This window comes from Phocoena phocoena, chromosome 13 (genome assembly GCF_963924675.1).
Source record: "Phocoena phocoena chromosome 13, mPhoPho1.1, whole genome shotgun sequence".
In the NCBI taxonomy this organism is placed as follows: Eukaryota; Metazoa; Chordata; class Mammalia; order Artiodactyla; family Phocoenidae; genus Phocoena; species Phocoena phocoena.
In genome coordinates, this window is record NC_089231.1 from 8,108,277 (window position 1) to 8,130,202 (window position 21,926).

At 39.6% G+C, this 21,926-nt stretch overlaps 1 protein-coding gene across 1 annotated transcript in view; it reads right to left on the reverse strand.

Annotated features, from left to right (window-relative positions):
- The window catches only part of DOK6 (docking protein 6), a 392,906-nt gene that overhangs the window by 150,172 nt on the left and 220,808 nt on the right, over window positions 1-21,926 (reverse strand). Inside the window, exon 4 of the mRNA XM_065890010.1 lies at window positions 423-542. Coding sequence (XP_065746082.1) covers window positions 423-542 — 120 coding nt within the window. The remainder of the gene's footprint in view (window positions 1-422; window positions 543-21,926) is intronic.

Sequence of the window (21,926 nt, forward strand, 5' to 3'; positions counted from 1 at the left end):
GTTATGGCAGCCTGAGCAAAGACATACTATTAGCCACATTCCCTAAAATCTATTGAAAAATAACACAACAAGCCAAACTTATTTATTTAGACTCCAAATCTATAACAACTATCAAAAAAGAAAATGTAGGAATGTTGTCCATTCAAAACCTTATATATAAGGAATAAACTTATTGTTGAGGTAACTTATTTATTGAGATAAATGACAATGTCACAGAGCAAGAAGGCAGGAGACCTGGATTGTACCTTAGTATTTTTCTAGTTGGTATGCAGTCTTGAGAAAGTCCCTTAACAGCTGAGGTTGATCAGTTTACTTTCCTTTAAAAAGGATTGGTCTGAAACATTTCTGAGGTCCTTTCCACTTTCAAAGTTCTATAGCTCCCAGTGCACTTTAAAAGAAAGGAAGGATGGAGACGCACTTACCATTCTGTTCCCGCTGCACTCCTGCCGCCAAGAGATCAGGCTCCCCGAGGCTGATGTCATTCAGCCTGGTCCCCAGACACTCCATGCAGAGATGCTTGCACCACTCCTCGGCCTCCAGCTCTGAAAATGAGCACATGCCATGGAAGTCAGGCAAGGCTACATAGGAATGATGGAGAAGGAATGTTTCCTGAACCAGTTTCCCAGGTAAGTGGTGAGCGTTAAAAAATCTACCTTAAGCAAACTAAAAAGCTATATCTAAGCAGTGAAATAAAACAATCTCCACAATTGTTTCCCTTGACATTATAACATTGTATTTTAAAGTTATTTTAAGTTATTCCAATGTACTTTATCTTATTTATAATTAATAGACTGAGATTTGTTTACTATCCAGTATATTTTAGATTGATTTAATTTGAGGAAAGAATTTACTTGGAAAAATTAATTAAATACAAAATAAAAATATATAAGTGAATAGCTGAAAAATGTTGAACTAGATTAAACACATGACTGTCCTCCTGAATGTAACTTGGATTTGTGCAGACTGAAGGTCTGATCCTCGTCATTCTGAACTGCAGTGGATCACAGATCAGCAAAAGAATGTGATCGATTTCCTTTTACAAATCTCAAAAGAAGACCATCCTCACTTAAAAAAATTTAGGGAGAAGATATTAAAAATAACTTCCCCCTTTAGAAAACTCCAATTATCTAAGATATTGATTAGATCACTCTCTTTTTATTCCCATTACTTCCCGACTTCTCTGTATCCGCGGTTTTTCTTTGCTTGAAACCTTTGAATACCTTTCACCTACACAAAATCTTGTAGTGTTGAATGCTTTCACAAACATGGATGAATTTGATCCTAATATAAGCCCTCTGTGCATGAGATGACTAAGGATTAGTGTCATAATTGGGTCTCATATCCTATCATGGGTCAGCACCAAGACAGAATTGGAACCCAAGCCTTCTAACTACTTTTATATGCAGAGATCCAAAAGGTTAGAAATTTTGGGCCAAGCCCCCAAATCACTGCACAGAAATTGGATAAGAGTTTTCCACTGACACTCATCCAGAGAAATTTCTGACTTTTTCACATAGCCTAAGTCTGTACTAGAGCAGTTTAATATAGATGTCCTTCGAATCTCTTGCTCCTCTCTGTGGATGACATTTCCACCTTTGCCCTGGCATTTTAAACTCCCCATAAAAACGTTATCTGTGACACGTTTTCTTGACTCCAAGGATACGAGTATCAACTGCTCTGCTCGACAGCCAACGTCATCAAACCTGGGTAATGCTTTCTCCCTGTGCTCAGTCACACCGCCTTAGCATCAAAAATGGGTTTGATCAATGAGATGTCAAGCCATATTTGTCACTTTTTCTTCGTTTTATCAAGACCATAGAATGTTGTTAGAAAATAAAGAAAAAGAACATGCAGTCTCCCACGGAGTACTATTCCGACAAAAATAACGCTTCCAACGTTCAAATCACAAAAGTGATTTTTCCTTGCAAAAGCTATGGTTTGCATCCTTCAGGGATTGTCCTCTGTGGTGTCAGACACAGCATGTGCCCAAGGAGAAAGCAGATTCTCATGTGGGCCAGGCCTGGCTCCTTATCTGGCTGGTGGGCTTTTCCTCATGAACCTAGAAAAGAATCCCTTCTGATCACAGGGCCTCTAATACAATAAAAAGGCATTGCTGAGGCCCACAGCTTTCTAAAAAAAAAACACGTTTTTTCTTCTGGTGAGGGAATGCCAGCCTTCACAGAAAAATTTTACACAAGCAACAACAGCATATATTGAAAATAAGTTTCATTAGATATATGAATTTTGACTTCTAAAATTTATGAAAGTCTTGAAAGCTTTTCTAACAACAGATCAAATGCTTAAGCCAATTTCCATGCCATGTCTCTAGAAATCCTTGACATTTTTGCTAAGGGAGACAATATGGCTATAATTTTTCTTTTTACATTTTGATGTTGTGACTATTTCTCAGAACTCCTCGACCTTCAATCATCAGTGAAATCACATGCAATTAACATCTCATCTGCATGACTCTCCCTGCGAGTATTTCCAGGACCCCATAGATGGAAAGAAGAATATCTGCTATGCTATGTGTGGTAAAATTAAAAGTGTGAAATATGACAAAGCACCTGTGTCACAACACTCCCTTTAAATACTAAGTCAGTGCATGCCCAGAGGTTAAAGAAATATGTCCCTCACTCCTTCTAGTAACTCTTTTGTCCTAGGATTGAATGAGATAAAGAAAACAACCATACAGTAAAGGGCTTCTAGGAAGCTCGAGCTGACTATTTTGAGTAGAACTCAACTTGGCTTTTCTGTAAGGACCAGAGCCAGCGGGCTGCCTCCACAGCAATGAGAGGGGCTCCTGGGCTTCCACCAGCACGTAAAGATGGCTTTGGCAGCCAATCTTGAGAATTGCAACGCTTCTGCATTTTAATAGTACAGCAGCATGTATGAAGAGAAATAGCAAGAGTAATACAATAAGACTAGATATAGTCACATTAAAGACTGAATTATAAACTATTTCAGAAAGAAACAGAGAGAGAAGGAGAGGGAGAGAGAGAGAGGGAGAAAGAGAAAGAGAGAGAGACATCCCTGCAATTCAGCTCAGAAGAATCAGATCAGATCAGAATCATCAAGGGTTCATTTCTTTATTAACAAACATTTTCTCACTGTAAGCCAGGCACTGTGCTAAGAGGATATGGAAAAACACAGTTTCTGTTCCCAGTAATCTTAGAGTCAGGTGGGTGGGCAGGAGTCTGGTGTATGGTTCTCTGGAGGGCTGTGGCTTAGCCAGTAGGAGCTGGGGCACCAGGACAAAGGCTGAGCAGCTCGGAGGGAATCTGATCAGGGACCTGCAGGGCGAGCAGGAAGGGGAGGGAGTGTGTGTGAGTGTGTGTATCGGTGTGTGTCTGTGTATCAGCTTGTGAGTGTGTATCAGTGTATGTGAGCGGGGGACAGTGTGCATATGAGCGTGTTAGAGCACATCTGTGAGTGTGTGTGCGTGTGAGTACATGGGTCTGTGTATGAGTACGTGAGTGTGTGAGGTATTTGTGTGAGAGTATGAAGGAGCGTTACGTGTCTCTGCATGAATGTGCTGGAGGAACCAGGCTGCACTGAGGAGGGTGGTCAGGGCTGAGGTGGAGAGGCACATCCAGGGCAGCGACAGTGACACCTTGTGACCAGCGAGGGACAGCCCTAAGTTCAATGAGTAAAGTCTGAGAAGCAGTCAGCACTCTGTCCGTCCTCTTCCCGGTTTTGTAGTATTTAGTTCAGTTAGATCAGCCCCAAACCCTCACCTCAAAAGTACTAACCTTTGTAGTCTGCATATTTGATCTAACAGTTTTGCTGCAGACAAGCTGAACTTGTTTATTATACAAGGCTTTGTTGCTTAAAATCTGTTTTTGACAGGCACCTTTCAAATAATTATAGCTGTGCTTATTTGCTCTTTTCTTTGGCAAACTCCATGTATTGAAATCCTTTAATATCTTTTATTGCATGTTAATTTACTTTGTCCCATCATTATTTAACTAGTGTTTTTCTCTGAATTACCTTACATCTTTCACCTTTCCATTTTCTGTGTTTACAGAACTGAGGAGATTAAATACAAATGCAATAATCTAATAAACCCACTGTATTTTTAAATATTTATTTTCCCATAATTTCAGTGCCTTTTGTCTTTTGTTTTATCTTTCAAGCGTCTACCTTGGTCTACACATAATGTGTAAATGATTAAATTTCTTTATGGAGGAATGAAGGCATAAAATGTTCTGCAACGTTTTCTATGTTTTTCTCTTTGTGGTGGAAGTGCTTTCTCATTTAGACATCTTTTTTGGATAGCTTGCAGCTATGCTCAAATTCTTAATTCAGGTCAATAACTTTTCTCTAGAACAGAAACCCAAATAATGTTTTCATTATGTATAGGATCAGTTAAATGAATAAATTTGGTAACTTCCAAAAGAAAAAAAACCTGAAAAATGTTTGGGAATAACAAGACAAATAGAGACTAAACTAAATTATCAGACTGTAGGGAAAATGATGATCAGGGACCCTGCAAAGTAGAGATACAGTCAAAGATGGATGGCTGTTCCTGAGTTTCTTTCCATCACTTCTTTGCAGAATTCTAGGGAGAATTTGCAGAATTATGGCTAGATTCATTTAAATAAGAAGAGATCTTTTGGGCTTCCCTGGTGGCGCAGTGGTTGAGAGTCCGCCTGCCGATGCAGGGCCCGTGAGCCATGGCCGCTGAGCCTGCGCATCCGGAGCCTGTGCTCCGCAACAGGAGAGGCCACAACAGTGAGAGGCCCGCATACCGCAAAAAAAAAAAAAAAAAAAAAAAGAAGAGATCTTTACATAGCAGACTCTTAAGAATGCCTATTGAATAAATGATTAAATTTAAGCTTTATTACTTTCACTAAATTTAGGCCTTAGGATGACGACTTGAAAGTTAAATGATCCAAAAGGAGCTATATTTGCAAACAGTGAAAAAAGGGTCATCACATCTACAGAAAATAGGCTATCAGGTAAAATCATATAGCAGAATTAAAAATGGCACTGAATCAGTTTCATCGTAATTTGCTGTAAGATGCAGGTAAGACTAGTTTTGTGTGGAAATAATAAACTTTTGTATTTAGTCCTCATTGGATTTGGCTTTTATTAATAATCTTAGGAAAATGTAGGGAAGATAATACTGTTTTGTCATCAACAAAACCAGGAATTCTTTTTTTTTTTGTTTTGTTTTGCGGTACGCGGGCCTCTCACTGTTGTGGCCTCTCCCGTTGTGGAGCACAGGCTCCGGATGCGCAGGCTCAGCGGCCATGGCTCATGGGCCCTGCATCGGCATGCGGACTCTCAACCACTGCACCACCAGGGAAGCCCCAAACCAGGAATTCTTAAGCGTATGTAATTCTTATTTGCTGGGCAGATTTGCGATGATTTGGTGACAAATGTTGTTTTTATATTTACTGAAGTCTTAAATACTCCTATTTGCTGGAAAGTGAAGAAAAGTGTCTCCCGATGTAGACTGTTGCGACAAAGATCTCTTATTGGCATTTGAAATTTATAGAGCTATTAAAATATTCGATATTTTGACGACATTTTTCATTCTTGAAAATTGGCACCTACTTCTTATTTAACTGGCCTTGTGGATGTGTTACGGACTTTTCTTTTTCTCTTACTTTTTCTGTAGTGGGAAGACAAGAGACCAGTTAAACCCTAACTGCATGCTTCAGCAAAGACGGGAAGAATGTTAAGCTCACAGGAAAGAGCCCTGTCTGTTGAAGTCAGATGGGTAGGAACGTTTAGTTTTCTTTTCTAAGTAAGAGGCGCGTTTATTTCCTGTCCCTGAGGTGCCTTAATTTGCTCCTTTCCACATTCCCACACCTAATAATCCTTTAAAACCTGTTTCAAATATGCCCTTCTCTGTTTAGTTCCTTCAGGCCCAACTTTGGATTTGACGTCTTTCCTCTACATTTCCATTTCACTCTGTCTATACTTTGATCATAGTCTCTATATCCCTGAGTTATTTGTCTGCCTTTCCCAACCAATATATTCTGATACTAGAGGCAGGGAGACATTGATTTAGTCAGTCGAGAGCCAGTGCAGCACCTGGATATGGAAACTAATAAATAAATGTGGAACAAGTAAGTAGATGTGATTTGCAGTTGATTCCTGGAAATTAATATACATTCTAGAACCAAATGAAAATAATTTGGGAAGTAGTCACTTGCTGGGTGTTTTGAAGTCTTTATTCATCCCCATTTTAATTGGAGATTATAACTTCTACTCTTCACAGCTGGCTCGTCTAGATAAAACAGATCTTTGATTAGGAAGGGGAAGAGAGAAATTTCAAATATGATTCTCTATCAAACTTCAGTAATTCTAAAATATCTCATATTCGAAAAGTTTCTTATTTTAATAGCTGTCTTTTTCTTTTAGCCTCATTCGTGGTATTTATGCCAAAACGGAAGACTTGTATAAATTCCTTTTGATCCTATATATGATAAACACTTGACAAGATTTTTATTTTCTATAGAGATATGGCAATGGAATCTTAGAAAAGGTCAACTTTGAGCCAAAGAAATGAGTTACCTAAGTTTATTTGATCCTTTATGCACATAATCATAACTTATTTTCCTTAATTTAACAACAGATTGATACATCACATTTTTGGATTCAATATAGCATGTCTGTTTCTGCCATTCTCTCCTTTTGTGAATTAGAGGAGTGAGGCGAGGCTTTCAGATGTGGCCAAAGAGAAAATCGCTCCCGTCTGTCTTCCAAAGTAACAAGGGACAAACAGCAAAAAACGATAGACCCATCGAATGTGCTGCTCTTTAGCCTGACAAGAATTTGCTGCAAAATGCTTTAATCTGGAGGTTAGTCAGTGACACAGAGCTTAAAGCAAATCAGAGAAAATAAGAAAGAACTCAGATCAACACTTGTAAATAGCCTGAGAATGATGGGAAAGTGATGTCAAAACATTACAAGAAAGCAAGGTAGAAAGGGGTCCTTTGCACTAACGCTGAAGGTTAGCTCCAGAGTGAGTGCATTCGTGATAGAAAACCAGCCCCAGGAGGAACACTTTCCAATCTGCGGAATTCTTACTAGACACCGACTGAACACTTGATGTACGTGCCTAAGCTTCTCATAGGAACTTTTGTGAAGCAGGGAACTTTTTGAGAAAGAGGCACCATCAAGAGCTCTTAATCATGTTCTCGTAAGGCCTGAAAGCAGTTGCTTTCTACGCAGCAATCAGGAGGTACTTGGGAGTAGAAAGGAAACACGAAAGAGGAGAGCTCTGTGTTGGAATATGGAAGTGTTGCCAGTGCCGTGGTTAGATCTCGAAGACTGCGCCCGAAACCACACAGAGCTCTGAAACCGTTTCTCTATACAGAGTCAAATTTATGACAAAAACCTTTGACAATTGCTCAGAGTACGGAACTGAATGTGGCCAACAACCCCAATGAGCCTGGGAGTGTATTATCCTCGGAGCTTCCAGAAGGGGACACAGCCTTGCCGACACTTTAGTTTTTGCCTGGTTAGACTCGTGTTGGGCTTCTGTCCTTTAGAATTGTAAGATGATCAATTTGTGTTGGTTTAAGCTGCTGTGTGTAGGGCACTTTTTTATGTCAGAAACAGAACACCAAAACAAACACAAAGGCCAATCAGCCTCTTCCTCTCTACCAAGAAAACCTCCAAGCGAGCAAATGAATTTAATGGGATGTGATCCGTGAAAAATTAGGAAGGTATACAGATATAGATGGAACATGATGTGATTAAATCTGCTTGAAGCTTAAGAAGCAAAATAATTAGGAAAGACTTCCTGGTTAACGCTGGGGTCGGGGAGTCTCAGAACAGAGAAAGCAGGAACTGCCAAGAGCTAACCAAGAAAAACAGCAGGGGGTTGGAGGAGGGATGCTGGCGACGACGACTGAGGAGAGTTGCAGCAATCACCAGAAAGATGAGATGCAGCTTGAATCTTAGGATACTAAGAAAGGACTGGGTAGAAGAGGACATGATCTATAGGGAAGGAAAGGATGCATGATCTAGGACCGGATGTCATATAAAAGGTAAATGCGATTTAAAGGGACACACTGGGTTTTGAGGGGCAAGAGTGATTTTTGTGGCGTCTTCCAGTTACACAGCCTTTAAGTGAGAAAAAAGACAGAAAAGAAGAAGAACCCTTCAGCAACTGGGTGGGGGAGGGGAAAAGAAGAAAAAGTAGAAAATTTAGGATCCTGTAAGACAAAAGGATGCCACATTTCAGAGAATTCACTCTCTCCCCCATCACCAAAGCAAACAAACAAACCCTTGCTATGCTACCTGGACCTTGTTAAAAGGACAGAAAAAGGCAGAATTAAACTAGGACTCTTAAAAACACCCCAATGTCATAAGAATCAACAAAGGAAATAAAAGTCCATGGAGAACTATGGCAGAAATTCAAGACACAAAAATTCACACAAATTCAAATCAGTTTAGGAAAACTGCCTCTCACCTCACCCCATTCCCCCAAAATGATAACATGAAGCAGAAGAACACTGTAAGTATGCACTCCAAAGATAGATGAATACATTCAAACAAGCATTTGTGGATATAAAAATTCAGTTTCAATTAGAAATTCAAAAACTAAGAATGGAAATGAACAACAACAAAAGTAGGTGAAATGAAGAGTGGAATGAATCTGGAAGAGAAGTGAAAGAAAAAGAGAAAATTAACTCTGAAATGACAAATTATAAGATGCTTAAGAAAAAACAGTCTCAAATGAAAACTTACTAAGAGGCATTGACCAAAGTGAGAAAATAAAACTGTCATGAAAAAACAAGTAAAAAGGAGAGAAGTAGTGGTGATGGGTACCAGGCAAAAGAATAATGGTGGCTTGAATCGATGGACCAGTAGAGTGGGCATAGTGGTGATAAGAACTGTTAAATTTAGAATATATTCATGAAAACCTATGATATTTGCAAGTTTGAAATATTTGCAATATTTGTAGCACGAGGGAAAGAGAGAGATTAAAGATGAACACAGAGGGACTTCCCTGGTGGTGCAGTGGTTAAGAATCCTCCTGCCAATGCAGGGGACACGGGTTCAAGCCCTGGTCTGGGAAGATCCCACATGCCGCGGAGCAACTGGGCCCATGTGCCACAACTACTGAGCCTACGCTCTAGAGCCCACGAGCTACAACTGCTGAGCCCAAGTGCCACAACTACTGAAGCCCTCATGCCTATAGTCCGTGCTCCACACAAGAGAAGCCACCACAATAAGAAGCCTGCGCTCCGCAATGAAGAGTAACCCTCCCAGCTTGCCACAACTAGAGAAAGACTGAGTGCAGCAACAAAGATCCAACACAACCAATAAATAAATAAATACATTAATTAATTAAAAAAAAAGATGAACAGAGTTTTTTGCTTGTGCAACTTTTCACTAGAAGTCATGGAATTGACTTTTAGTGAAAATGTGAAGACTGTGGGAGAAGCAGATTTGGAAGAAAATAAGAGCTCAGTTTCAGAAATAAGTTTTAGATGCTTATTAGATATAGAAGTGGAAAGATTAGTAGGCAGTTGGATATATCAGCCTGGTGTTCAGAACAGAGGTTTAGACCGGACTTATAAATGTGGAGTCAACAGTGTATAGCTATCATTTAAAGGTATGTATCCACGTGAGACCACCAACCAGTTTGAGTTGACAGAAAAAAAAAGAAGACATTTAAAGGCTGAGACCGGGGACTCTCCCACAATTAGAGATCTGGGAGGTGGGAAGGAGGCTTAGAAGTAACAGACATTCAAGGAAGAAGAAACTAAAAAGGGTATATTATGCTGGAAGCCAAGGACAAATAGTGTTTCAAGGAGGGGAGCATGACTGTTTCATTTTATAGTTTTTATCAGTTTTACTGACATATAATTGATGAATAAAATTGTAACGTATATAAGGTGTACAACATGATGATTTGAGACACACACACACACACACATATACATGTGAAAGAATTCCCGCAATAAAGTTAATTAACACTTCTATCATCTTACATATTTAGGTTGGTTTTTGTTTGTTTGTTTGCTTTGGTGAGAACACTTAAGTTCTACTCCTTTAGCAAATTTTGATTTTACTATACAATATTATCAACTGTGATCAGTTGTGATCTAATGTTGTACATTAGATCCTCAGACTTTATTCATCTTATAACTGAAAGCTTGTACCTTTTTACCAACCTCTCCTCCTTTCTCCTACCCCCAGCCCCTGACAGCCACCATTCTATTCTCTGTTTCTATGAGTTCAACTTTTTAAAAATGTCCACATATAAGTGATACCATGCAGTATTTGTCTTTCTCTGTCTGGATTATTTCATTTACCATAATGCCCTCAAGATCCATCCATGTTTTTACAAATGGCAGGATTTCCTTCTTTTTAAAGGCTGAATAATATTCCATTTTGTATGTACCACATTTTCTTTATTCATTCATTTGCTGATGGACACTTAGGTTTTTCTATATGTTGGCTTTTGTGAATAATGCTGTAATGAACATGGGAGTAAAGATATCTCTTTGAGATAATGATTTCTTTTTCTTTAGATATATAACCAGAAGTAGGAATACTGGATCATATGATAGTTCTAGTTGAATTTCTTGAGTAACTGTGTAGTCTGTACACCAATTTACATTCCACTGACAGTGTACAAGTGTTCTCTTTTCTCCACATCCTGGCCAGCATTTGTTATCTCTTGCCTATTGCATACACGGTCAATTAATTTTCTAAAAAGGCACCAAAAATACACAAAGAAAAAAGAAAAATCTCTTTCATAAATGGTGTTGGGAAAACTGGATATGTGCATGCAAAAGAATGAAACTCCACTCCTATCTTACACTATACATAAAAATCAACTCAAAATAGATTAATGACTTGAATGTAAGACCTGAAATCATAAAACTCTTAGAAGAAAACAGAGAGTAAGCTCCTTGATTTTTATGATTTGATACCAAAAGCACAGGGAACAAAACAAAAATAAACAAGTGGGATTACATCAAACTAAAAAAGCTTCTTCACAGCAAAGGAAACCATCAACTAAATGAAAAGGCAAAATACGGAATGGGAGAAAATATTTGCAAGCCATATATCTGACAAGGGGTTAATATACACAATGTACAAGGAACTCATAAAACTTAATAGTAAAAAAACCAAATGGCCCAATTAAAAAATGGGCAAAGGACCTGAACAGGTATTTTTCCAAGGAAGATATACAAATGGCCAACAGGCACATGAAAAGGTACTCAACAACATTAATCATCAAGGAAATGCAAATCAAAACTACAATGATATCACATGACCAACGGCTTTAAATACCAGCAAAGCTCAAATAAAATGAGGTCCAAATTTGACTACAAGATTCACCAATGTGGAGGGCATTCATTTCCTTAGTAAGGAGAGTTTTTGATTGACTGATAGAAATAAAAGGCTGATCGAACAGGTACAAGGAAAACTAGGAGAGAAGAGACAGAAATTGGAGTCAGAATATAGGTAAATATAGACAACTCTTTTCAGAAGGTTTTGTTTGTCTTTTGTAAAAGACAGAAGCAAGGTGGAGGGAAAACTGAGATAAGAATTTTAGAGGGTATCTATCAGGATTTGTGCAGGGGTGTGGGAAGGAACTACAGTGCCATATACAGGCCTCCATGGTGATTCTGGACACGAGAGATGACCAAGAAGAATGAGCTTCTCGTGGTAACTGATGTGACAGAGATAAAGGGCATTTGAAATTGATCCTGATGGCCCCGTGCAGACAGTACGGCGATAGATACAGTGAGTGCCGAGCGGAGAAGGGGATGGGAGGTCTTTCTGGCAGCACAGTTCCCGGGGCTTCCTGGTGGCTCCTGCTGATGGAGTTGGAGCTTGCAGATTGCCAGACGTATCCCAAGGCAGTGAGAAGCTTCCTCTTCACTGCAGACAAGGCCTCCCTGGGTCCTTGTCCTGCGGAGCGCGCAGACTGCCGCCTCAGCCCCACTGGCAGCGGACCGCACAGGGCTCTCTTCCCCTTGACTTTTATGGAAAGAGATCCTGGGTCACCAGGAGGCAGCTGTTTCTTAACCTCACAAATCTTGGGGTCGTCTTTGACTTCTGTCATTTAACTCACTCCATACTTTCTATCTCATAACATCCAATGCAATCAATAAATATTGAGCCCCATTATGTGCAAAGCACCATTTAATGTCCCGGGGATAAAATCTCTGCTTTCTTGGTTCATTCTAATGGAAACAGGCAATGAAGCAGCAGAAAGAACTAATTTAGGTAGTGACAGAGTCAGGCATTTGTGGTGGCTCTTTTAGACAGTGTTGTCAAGGAAGTCTTATTTATGTAGGCAACAGTATCAAATGTAACATTAAAATATTTCTCACAAATCGCTTCTCCCCATTCCCACTGCTACCATTCTTTGTTTCCTTCTCTCTGCTGGACTGAGATGAAAGCTACTTCATGGACCTTCCTATAACAATCACCCCTACATCTAATCCATCTGAAACACTTTCATGCACAAAACAGATGCTGTCATTCTATTTCCCATTTTAAGCCTCTTTATGTTTATTTTAATATTTATTTTATTATCATATCTTGCCTGGACTACAGAACATAGCATCCTAACATGTTTCTTTGTCTCCAGTTGCTCCCTCTATATCAGTCTTGAGTGTTATTCACCCAATTTTTTGGTTCTTCTCCTTAGGGCTTGTAGCATGATGGCATTTCCTTGCACTAGTAACATCTGGTTTAGTCGTTGGTTTGACCAATGAATTATAAGCATAAATTCCTTGTGACACTTCTGTGTGAAAGCTGTAATAGCTGGGTGTATAATTCTTTACACTCCCTTCCCATTGATGCAGTGAGGTGAAAGGAAACAATGAAACTGTGCTTGTGTCAGTCTGGATCCCTGATGTCTGTGATGAACTGAGCCATTCTACAGATTCACAGGGTAAGCAAGGAAAAAAACGTTTGCTGGGTGAAGGGACTGAGATCTTAGGATTGTATGTTATGGCTACATGTCTCATGTTTCCTAATTAAAAAAAAATAGAAGGAAAAGAAATAGAAGTGGGGTGAATCTATCACAAAAACTTAAAGTGTGTCATTGTTGTGGTGGCCAGTCAGCAAGGAATAAGGAAACTGTACCCGGATGCATGCTGATGCATATTAGGAGGTGGTGAAATATTTGGTTAAAATGTCACCTGCAGTAACTTGGTGAAGGAGTTAGAAAATAACTTGAAGTAGGGAAAGGAACTGAAAAACAGAATATTAGCAGCAAGTGTTAGTTGCTATAGGTTGCATCTGACAAGGTATAAAGAAAATAATTGGTCAGTTTGCACATAAAAGGATTTAAAGGAAGCAGAGTATATGCAAATAATTAGAGCCTTTCAAGGCTGAAAAAGACAGCTGCTTCTCAACTCCAAGTCAACCCCAATAAAAATAAAAATGATAAGGCTTTGAGCTATATAATCCCTTCTTGAAACCTCTGAATGGCTGAAAGTTCCTTGGAGTAAAGGTCCAGCCAAGGGTGTGATGGCCAATGTATCTCTTCATTCGGAGAAATAGCTCAGGAAGAAGGTACCAAGGGGGTGGGTTTCCCATCAAACGTGACCTCTCAAGGTCTGAAGAAGGCCTTGCAGGAGGCCTAGAATTCAAGAGAAGTGTTTCTAGAAAAGAAATGTGGGCATAACTATTGGCACACGGAACTAAGTAAAAATCAAATAGATTAAAATGGCTACATATTCAGGAACAGAAATCTGCTCTAGAAAAAGTTAATGGCTTTTGGAGTTTGTATACCACCCTCGAGCTTCTAGGGCAGAAAGCTGTTGAGAAAGTGTCTCAGTCCCTAAAGAAGGTATACACGCCCATGTTCACTTCAGATGTCAAGTAGAGGCAGAGAAAAGAAAATCAGGAAAGTCCCAGAGACTGGAATCACAGGTTTCATATAACAAAGGACAGGTGACCCTCTTCTAGGGAACAAAACTGGTACCTAGTCAAGTACAATACCCCATTCCACACAGCAGGGGGCCTCTGCACAGTATTTATTCTGTCTCTGCCACAGTGAGGAGAAGCACAGGTTTCTACCATGAAAAGCCACATCTGGACGTCCTCCAGCAACAACCGTGCATCTGACTGGATGAGACACCAAGACTGTGTCTTTTAGAAAGGGGTGAATGTATTTTTTGTTTAGGAAGAAAAGTGAACAGATGTTTGGTGACCAGAAGTGTGGATGGTATATACCCTTTACTTGGTAAACTGGATCTGAAGCTGCTTCTTTCAGGTTCATAGTTAGATGGCATTTTCTCCCCTTGGAGTTAGGTGCCTGGCACACCGAATATTTGTTGAGTGAATGAGAAAGTAATACAGTATCACGTTCCCTTTAAGTACACACAGTTTGAGTCACTCTAAGAGCACACAGGGGGAGCACTGCCTGCAGTTAGGAGATGGGATGAATGTCATGAATATCTTTTTCTTCTTTTTATCTCTAAGAGGAGATGGTTTTGACCATAATGCCTGCTGGAATTCTTCTTTCATTCTAATCATACATTCAGAAATGAAGAAAGCATGGGGACCACAAGGAGTATAAAAATGATAATTATCCTGGTAATTTACAAGATGATTATTAACATTTATACATTCTTTTCACATGATCATAACTATGTACACCTGACAAAGATGGCTTTTCAAAAACTAGTATCAGACTGAGAATATATAATAAATACTATGTTCAAATTCATTTTCCATTCACTGGGAATAAAGATAATATATTATCCTCAGAGATGTACTCAGATGAGTCTGAAAAATTATTTCTTAGCAATCTGAAACCAAAATACAGAAATAATGAAAAAAACCCAACTGATTATTTTAAGTTCAAAAAAACTACAAGAATTTAAAATATCAGATCCTGAAATTAATTGTATGTACTTTTGATGCATTAGTATACTTTAAATTTTAATCTTTATTTTTATATCACCTTTGTGCCCAATCCAAATATTACATAATAATTGATTTTAAAATGTATTTGTTGACCAATCATCCTTTAAATTAGTGGCTTGTGAAATGAGATAAATTGGAAATGTATTTTCATCTATTTCAGAAATAGGTTATTAAAGTAAATTTTATAATACCAGTAAGCGAGATTTGTCCTCTTGGGTTTAGATCCAGCTAAAGCTACCACCTGAAAACAGCTAAGTATCCTCACATTGGGAGAACATTCTAAAGAGAGGCACCATACTCACTCACCCAGGACCTGAAGCTAGAAGCATGAGACCAGGTGGCTGCCTTCACTTGCAACTCCTTCCCGTACATAGGCTGGAGCAAACAACCACAACCACGGAAATTAAAAGCAATGATCTGAGTTCCTAGGAAAGTACCACGGAAATTCCCCTCTCTAATTCTGAAAGAGAGGCATGAAACAGCCTATCTCAAGCGTGTGTTCTCGTGCATCTCAGTGTGTATGTGTGAGGGGAGGGGAGAGTGCGTGGTGAGAGAGCTTCTCCTACACACTGGGGGTATCAGGCTATTGGTTTCACTCCCGGGCAGGGAATCTGCTTATTGAACTTGCTGTTCTGTGTACCTGTCAATTTGATGAGGGGGAGGGGAAGGACTGGACAGAGACCAAGAGGTGGCATTGGTGGCAGGCCGGCATTCACAAACACGAGATGGCAAAAATAAAACTTTAGTGTGTCCCAAGTGGACCCTGCTGAAGTCCAAGAGGGCTGCATGCTGGCTGAGGGCTGGAGAGGGGATCCCAGCAACAGAAGTTCTTGCACAGACCCTGGTGGAGGCCACTGGACAGGGGTCAGCAGAGACGCGCGTGGGTCGATGGTCGGAGCACGTGTATGCAGAGCCGGGTCTGTGCAGGGAGGCGGCCGTCTTCCCAAAGAGCTCCCGAGTCCCACCCGAAGAGAGCCTTCGGCTCGGAGACCACGAAAGTCCATGGAGGCCGGCACCCATGCTAGCCGACCAAACAGGTGTCGGGGTCTCTTCCTCTTCCTCAGATTTTCAACCTGACTATAAAAAGCTTCATTGTAAATCAACTGATGCACCCTTATGCAAAATTTGGTTTGATTAAAGTGAATCAGTGTGAAACTGTATTACAAATATTTTCTATTTTCTATCTGTTCAAAGGAAATATCCATCTCCCAACAAAGACCTGAAGACAAAAGACCCAAACAGACAAGAAGGACAGAGCTTCAAACTTGGAGAATATAGTTAGGGTAGAAGAAAAGCATTTTCAAGGACAGACTCTCTTTACAAGAAATGGAGGTAAAGAAAGCAGTAAGTTACATCAGGAGCAAGCATTCTAAAAGTATCTAAGATAAATGCACATCCTGGTTAAAATGTGAGCCTCTCAAGACAGAAGTGTGGGAGAAAGAGGAGAGGAGAAAAGGAAGAAAACAAAGGTTCACCCCTGGAATTCTGCATCAAAACGCTGTGGGGAGATTAAATTCTGGGTTTATTTAGAAGAACTAAGTTGAAAACAGGCTAGCTGTCTCCCTTCTGATTACTATTTGTTTCTATGCTAAGCCCAGAAGTCGGCTTCTCAGAGTGGTCACAAGGTGGGTATAGTTCAGATTTCCGATTCGGACAAACAAGTAAGAAGATGTCTGTAATGTGCATTTACAGTTTGGGGAGATTGGTGACAGTCTATGTCATGTATTTTATGTACTCTTTCTAGTTTTCCTTTACATTATATCTGTGTCTGTATTCAGTTTTAAAAATTAATCCAGTAAATTAAAGTTATAACTTAATAAACAACTATTTTAGGTAGGAAACCAAAATTAACTAGACAATCATTAATCATGTTGCATTTTGATATTCTTTGATAAGAATAAGCTGAATTTTAGAACCATTATCCCAACGACTGCACAGAAAGGAGCCTTGATTTATTATTACAGAGTGTAATGGAAAGGGCTCCACTTTTTTGTTCTTTACCTTTTGACCCCCTCCGCTAATGTGAACCTCTAGCACCACGAATCTGTTCTCTCTATAAGCTTGGTTTGTTTTTTTAGATTTTACATATAAGAGATCATAAGGTATTTGTCTTTTTCTGTCTGACTTATTTCACTTAGCACAATGCCCTTGAGGTCCATTCATGCTGTTGCAAATGGCAAGATTTCATTATTTTTATGGCTGAATAATATATATATATATATATATATATATATATACACACATACACACAAAACAATTCTTTATCCAGTCAACCATCAACAGACACTTAGGTTGTTTTCATGTCTTGGCTATTGTAAATAACGTTACAATAAACATGGGAGTATGTATATCTCTTTGAGTTAAGAGTTTTCATTTTCTTCAAATAAATACCCAGAAGTGGAAATGCTAGATCTTATGATGGTTCTATTTTTAATTTTTTTGAGGAATATCCACACTGTTCTCCATAGTAGCTACACCAAATGACATTCCCACCGACAGTGCACAAGGGCTCCCTTTTCTCCACACCCTCGCCAACACTTGTTATTTCTTGTCTTTTTGACCATAGCTGTTCTGACAAGTGTGAGGTGGTATCTTATTGTGGTTTTGATTTGCATTTCCCTGATGATTAGTGATCGCAAGTATCTTTTCATGTGTCTGTTGGGCATCTGCATGTCTTCTTTGGAAAAATGTCTATTCAGACTTCTACCCATTTTTAAAAATGAATCTATTTATTTATTTATTTATCCACCTATTTATTTATTTATGGCTGCGTTGGGTCTTCGTTGCTGAGCACAGGCTTCCTCTAGTCACGGCGAGCAGGGGCTACTCTTTTTTTTTTTTTTTTTTTTTTTTTTTTTGTGGTACGCGGTCCTCTCACTGCTGTGGCCTCTCCCGTTGTGGAGCACAGGCTCCGGACGCGCAGGCTCAGCGGCCATGACTCACAGGCCCAGCCGCTCTGCGGCACGTGGGATCTTCCCGGACCGGGGCACGAACCCGTGTCCGCTGCATCGGCAGGTGGACTCTCAACCACTGCGCCACCGGGGAAGCCCAGGGGCTACTCTTCATTGTGGTGCACGGGGTCTAGATGCTCAGGCTTCAGTAGTTGTGGTGCACGTGCTTAGTTGCTCCGCAGCATGTGGGATCTTCCTGGACCAGGGCTCGAACCCACGTCCCCTGCACTGGCAGGCGGGTTCTTAACCACTGTGCCACCAGGGAAGTCTCTCTGCACATTTTTTAATTGGATTGTCTTTGTGCTGATTTGTATGAGCTCCTTATGTATAACCATTATTAGACATATCATTTGCAAATACTTTCTCCCATTCCATAGGTTGCCTTTTTTGTTGTTTATGGTTTTCTTTGCTGTGCAGAAGCTTTTTAGTTTGATGTGGTCCCACTTATTTATTTTTGCTTTTGTTGCTTTTGCTTTCGGTGTCAGATTCAAAAAATCATCACCAAGACCTACGTCAAGAAGCTTACTGCCTAAAATCTTCTTCTTGGAGTTTTATGGTTTCAGGTCTTATGTTCAAATCTTTAATCCATTTTGAGTTAATTTTTGTGTATGGTGTGAGTTAGTGGTCCAGTTTAATTCTTTTGCATGTAACTGTCCAGGCTTCCCAACACCATTTAATAAAGAGACTATTCCTTCCTCATTATCAAGGGGTCCTTCATAAAATTTTAGTTCTGATGAATATATCACTTGAGAAAGAAACATGAAATTATTTTAGTGATTACATCAGGACCAATCTCCCCGCAAATGTCACTATCCTGCATTAGCATGCCCCATCCTAAAACAAACGATGAGAGAAAGTGGCCAGCCTCTTTGAGATTTGTATATTGGAGTCAACATTTACATGTTGGTGGAAAGTTTACATTCATTAAGTTTTACTCAAATAAATAGACAGAGACACGTGCATCCTACTACTCTCCATATAAAAAGTAACATATTTAGCAACTGATTCAAGTCTATGTCCCCAACTGTGAACAACTGATGCACCTTGCAGGCTGTCATGCACAGTGTCTGTTTCAGAAGCACAGAGATCATGTAGGAAAGATTTAAAAGTGGCCTTCAGGAAAGAAGTTGGGGCCCTGTCAGCCTGTGACATGCGCATCTGTTTCTGACATGCAGCACAGCCTGTTCCAAATGGACCTGGGGATGGAAAGTGAAGCATGCCACAGCAGAGGTTCCTCCTCTCCTTGCACAGCTGGGACACACCCTGATGCTTTGCGTCAACAGACTTAGTTCTACCATTCACTGCTTAGAGTGCAACACAGGATTTCTGACTGTTCATCCAACAATGTTTAAAACCTAGCCCTCATTCCATGTCCAGAAGGATAGTGTCCTAGCAAATAATCACAGGTCCACCCAGATTAAGGTCTTTTTTAGCCATTCCCGAGACACGCCAAGACACACCATGGCTGTAAAACGCTATATAAACATCTGATCTTCTCACTCCAGTCACCACGTTTAACGACCTGCTTGCTCCTGTCCGCAGTGCCCTTGACTTTATCTCAGGCTGCTTAATTGACAAAATTCTGCTGGTAAAGGTAAGCAGTGTGCAATTTCTCAGGGAATTGATTCCTAAATAAAAACACAAAGAAATATATCATGCAGAAACACATTATATTACGTGATTATCTTCTTTTGCAACATGAGAGCATGTAGCCTTCTTTCTCGCGTGTTCCTGGTCACTTCATCTCTTTCTTATGGACAATATTTTTTATGTTTTGCTGTGCCTCCTTTGTAAATAATCACCTTATGTAATAGGAAAGACCAGATGTTGCTAGTTTCTTCTGAACAAGTCATAGAGGAGAGAAAGCAAAGGTGGACACAGGAGGTTAGGAGTTGGAGCGATGGGAGCCCCCTTTATGTCTGGGATTCGGGGGCAGCAGAACCAGATACAGCGATGAAATGTTCAGAGAGTACTAACATTCGAAATTGCAGGGTGTGAAGGAAGTTTTCAAACTGTGTATATTCGCTTTTAATATGTTTTCAAATGTTCAGAGTAGGAAAAAGTATCTCCTTAAGGGAACCAGACAGAACCATGTTGTAACTCTTAAGGGCTGGCCTTTGCCAGCTGCAGTCTGTTAAGGAATAGTGTTTTATTAGTATATGCAGGCTAACTGTTACAGCTCCTATAAGAGTCGATCAGGAATATTGAAAAATGAGTTATTGGAAACCCAGTTGCCAATTAACGTTTTCCCTTATTGGAAGAAGAAAGTTATATATGCGAACACTAAGCATGTTGAGGTTATTAGTTTGTGCTCTATTCTGGAATAATGAAAAAGACACCAGAAAAAACGCTGTTTCCATTTGTGAAAGAAATGGAGGAATACAGAGGAGACACTGGGAGATCAAAGTAGTGCAGCCAAGAAAGCAGAAGAACCCCTTTATCTTTTATTTTTCTTTACTTTTTAAAAAATTCTTATTAGTCATCCATTTCATACACATCAGTGGATACATGTCAATCCCAATCTCCCAATTCATCACACCACCACCCCACCCCCACCACTATCCCCCCTTTGGTGTCCATACGTTTGTTCTCTACATGTGTCTCAATTTCTGCCCTGCAAACAAATTCATCTGTACCATTTTTCTAGGCTCCACATATATGTTAATATGATATCTGTTTTTCTCTTTCTGACTTACTTCACTCTATGACATTATCTAGATCCATCTACATGTCTGCAAATGACCCAATTTTGTTCACTTTTACGGCTGAGTAATATTCCATTGTATATATGTTCCACATCTTCTTTACCCATTCGTCTGTCGATGGGCATTTAGGTTGCTTCCATGACCTGGACATTGTAAATAGTGCTGCAATGAACATTGGGGCGTATGTGTCTTTTTAAATTATGGTTTTCTCTGGGTATATGCCCAGTAGTGGAATTGCTAGATCATATGGTAATTCTATTTTTAGTTTTTTAAGGAACCTCCATACTGTTCTCCATAGTGGCTGTATCAATTTACATTCCCAGCAACAGTGCAGGAGGGTTCCCTTTTCTCCATACCCTCTCCAGCACTTGTTGTTTGTAGATTTTCTGACGATGCCCATTCTAACTGGTGTGAGGTGATACCTCATTGTAGTTTCGATTTGCATTTCTCTAATAATTAGTGATGTTGAGCAGCTTTTTCTGTGCTTCTTGGCCATCTGTATGTCTTCTTTAGAGAAATGGCTACTTAGGTCTTCTGCCCATTTTTAGATTGGGTTGTTTGTTTTTTTAATATTGAGCTGCATGAGCTGTTTATATATTTTGCAGATTAATCCTTTGTCCATTATTCATTTGCAAATATTTTCTCCTGTTCTGAGGGTTGTCTTTCCATCTTGTTTATGGCTTCCTTTGCTGTGCAAAAGCTTTGAGGTTTCATTAGGTCCCATTTGTTTATTTTTGTTTTTATTTCCATAACTCTAGGAGGTGGATCAAAGACATATCTTGCTGTGATTTATGTCAAAGAGTGTTCTTCCTGTTTTCCTCTAAGAGTTTTATAGTGTCCGGTCTTACATTTAGGTCTCTAATCCATTTTGAGTTTATTTTTGTGTATGGTGTTAGGGAGTGTTCTAATTTCACTCTTTTACATGTAGCTGTCCAGTTTTCCCAGCACCACTTATTGAAGAGGCTGTCTTTTCTCCATTGTATATCCTTGCCTCCTTTGTCATAGATTAGTTGACCATAGGTGCATGGGTTTATCTCTGGGCTTTCTATCTTGTTCCATTGATCTATGTTTCTGTTTTTGTGTCAGTACCATATTGTCTTGATTACTGTAGCTTTGTAGTATAGTCTGAAGTCAGGGAGTCTGATTCCTACAGCTCCTTTTTTTTTTTCCCTCAAGACTGCTTTGGCTATTCAGGGATTTTTGGGCCTATATACAAATTATAAGATTTTTTGTTCTAGTTCTGTAAAAAATGCCACTGGTAGTTTGATAGGGATTGCATTGAATCTGTAGATTGCTTTGGGTAGTATAGTTATATTCACAATATTGATTCTTCCAGTCCAAGAACATAATATATCTCTCCATCTGTTGGTATCGTCTCCAATTTCTTTCACCAGTG